This window comes from Acyrthosiphon pisum, chromosome X (assembly GCF_005508785.2).
Source record: "Acyrthosiphon pisum isolate AL4f chromosome X, pea_aphid_22Mar2018_4r6ur, whole genome shotgun sequence".
Lineage (NCBI taxonomy): Eukaryota > Metazoa > Arthropoda > Insecta > Hemiptera > Aphididae > Acyrthosiphon > Acyrthosiphon pisum.
The window spans coordinates 21432041-21434931 of record NC_042493.1 but is presented as its reverse complement, the minus strand read 5'-3'; the positions used below and the strand labels follow the sequence as shown (position 1 = coordinate 21434931).

The 2891-nt window shown below is 25.1% G+C and overlaps 1 protein-coding gene across 1 annotated transcript; it reads left to right on the top strand.

Moving 5' to 3' along the window:
* Positions 1–6: 6 nt before the first annotated feature.
* LOC100164933 (endoplasmic reticulum-Golgi intermediate compartment protein 2) lies at positions 7–2780 on the top strand. Its single transcript, XM_016800451.2, has 6 exons — positions 7–191; positions 252–372; positions 506–661; positions 727–946; positions 2286–2539; positions 2624–2780. Exons 2-6 carry the CDS (start codon positions 261–263, stop codon positions 2749–2751), a joined length of 870 nt encoding a protein of 289 aa, XP_016655940.1. The 5' UTR covers positions 7–191; positions 252–260; the 3' UTR covers positions 2752–2780.
* Positions 2781–2891: the final 111 nt, after the last annotated feature.

Here is a 2891-nt window from a genome sequence, read left to right as displayed (position 1 = left end):
CGTACCAATTGCCCGGGTTATGCATTTTAAACAATCAACCATACAAAGTGACCTTTTACCTAAATATTTGTATGCTCAGATGTTATAACAAAATAATTGGTTGTTGCTATTTGTTTCCATTAAATGATTATTTCCTCTAACTGTTTTCACTGTTAATATTTTAATATTCAACTATTTGAAAAACTATTTAGGTAAATGTATTATATGTTATAATAAATAATAAATTGTATATGAATATTATTTTGTTGTAGATAATTAAAATGTTAAGATACAGAGGAAAGAAATTAGCACTTAATATTGTAAAAGAATTGGATTCATTTCCTAAGGTTCAAGAAGAAATTTATGAACCATCTACTTATAGTAATGTTATACGTAAGATCATCTTAAAAACATATTTGATCATATTGTTACGTTAATATTATGTTCTTTTAAGTTCTGGTATTAATTTGTATTAGCTGTAATTATTAAATTGTTTGAAAACTAGTAATATTATTATGACTTTCAGTGACAGTTTTGATTTCTGTGTTTGGATTATGGTTATTGATTTCTGAAATACAGTACTTTTTACAAGAACATTATATATACAGATTTGTACCAGACACGGACTATGAATCTAAACTTCCAATTAACATAGATATTACTGTTGCATCAACTTGTGATAGTAAGATATTTATTGTTTTTAAAACACGATAGGGTTTTTAATTTAATTTGTTTTTATTTTTTTAGGTATAGGTGCTGATATTGTTGATACAACAGGACAAAATATGATGTTATTTGGAGAATTAAAAACTGATGATACTTGGTGGGAAATGACAAAAGAACAGCAACAACATTTTGAAAAAATGCGTAAATTCAATGCATATTTAAGAGAAGAATATCATTCAATGAAAGACATATTATGGATGTTTGATGATTATAATACATTAAAAAATAAAATATTTGTTAGGTAAGTTAAAAATGTGTTGATACTGTAAAAATAATAATAATATTAATATTAAAATAATAATATTTATGCCGGGTTGCATGTTCAATTATTAAATATGGAATGAATCAATAGTGAGCTAATGTTCCCTTTAATATAATTTAGTGGACCATGGAATTAGTGGTTAAAATACTATTTTCATTATTGCAAAACAATTTTCATAATAACTATTTATTTTTGGAAAATTTGTTAAATACGCTTATTCGTAATATAATATAATCTTTATATATATATAATTCTACTGTACGTATGTTGTGATTGAACTCCTCCTGAACGGTTGGACCGATTTGAATGGATTTTTTTGTATGCGTTGATATTTATAGAAAAAAAAACTAAAAAAATTGAAAACTGACAATGTCCGTAAACAGCTCAAAAAGAGTCAAAATATTTTCAAAATTATATGGTGTGTAGAAAATAACAAAACCGCTACATGAGAAATCGAATGAATATCCAATATTGTAAAAATATGAATTTCAAACGCTCATAAAAATTTGATTTGAATTGATTTGCTTGTGGACCATTTTTTTTTTTGATAAAGGTATACAGACAAACTTATGAGAATCTTATATTACATTTTCAAATCTTAGATTTAAAAAGAAAAATTTTTATGAATTCTCAACTCAAATTAATTTGCTAATCTTTGCTATTTTTCCGTATTTTGTCAAGATTTGAACTTGAAATGTTTATAAATAAAAACTGTGACTAAGGATTTTTAATATTTTTCAAATGTCATTGTAACAATAAAGTAGGAGCCATGTATTAAATTTTCAAGTATTTTTACTCAAAAAATGTTTTATTGACGTTCATAGAAAAACAGTTGTCCCTAAACAGTTAAAAAAAAATCAAAATATTTTTATAATTATATCATGTATATAAAATGGAAATATAAACAACCAGTGGAAATTTCACGTATTTCAATTTTCTCGAAAACCGCTTTTGCGTAAATATTCCAGTTTTCCCTTAATTTTTCTTATGTTTTTCACGGTGCTTTTGAAAACTATTGGGTATTTTAAATTTTGACGTCCTCAATGCACCAACAATATTCACTTTCCCATCGAACAAGATACTGAAGTTAAAAATCGATGCTTTATTTCGACTACTTATCATGTACACAGACACAAAAAAAAAAATCAAATAATAATAAAAAAAACACACATCATTGTAAAATCAATACATTCATCGTTCCACTCAGAATCTAAAAAAAAATGTTTATATAGGTATTTTATTTATAATTTATTCTACAGTATATATTTATATATTTAGTATGTGAGCAAATTAAAATAATTTTATTTTTATTTTTTAGGACAGACAAACCAAACACTTTACCTGATGCATGTCGCATACATGGGTCATTAATTCTGAATAAAGTGATAGGAAATTTCCACATAACTCCTGGGAAATCTCTAATAGTACCAGGTGGTCATGTGCATCTTACTGGTCCATTTTTTGGATCAGAGGCTACTAACTTTTCTCATCGAATCAATCAATTTTCATTTGGTGTTCCGACAAAAGGGATAATATATCCATTAGAAGGAGAACTGTATGAAACAAATGAAAGTAAAAATATAGATTGTTTTATATTGATATACATTTTTATATGATTTGTTTACCTTAATTAATTTATAATTGTATTTTATACAGATGCTGTATCCTATAAATATTTTATAGATGTGGTAGCTACAGATGTTAAATCACGTTCAAATGAAATAAAAACTTATCAATATTCAGCAAAAGATATACAAAGAAAAATTGATCATAATACTGGTTAGTACAATTAGTAGGGCCCCAGAATTTCATGTAAATGCATACTTTTCTGCACTTGACTCATAATAATAATAATAATAATATATTGACATTTCATAATGCCCTATGCTCTATATAATTATTTATATAGTTAATTTTATTTTAC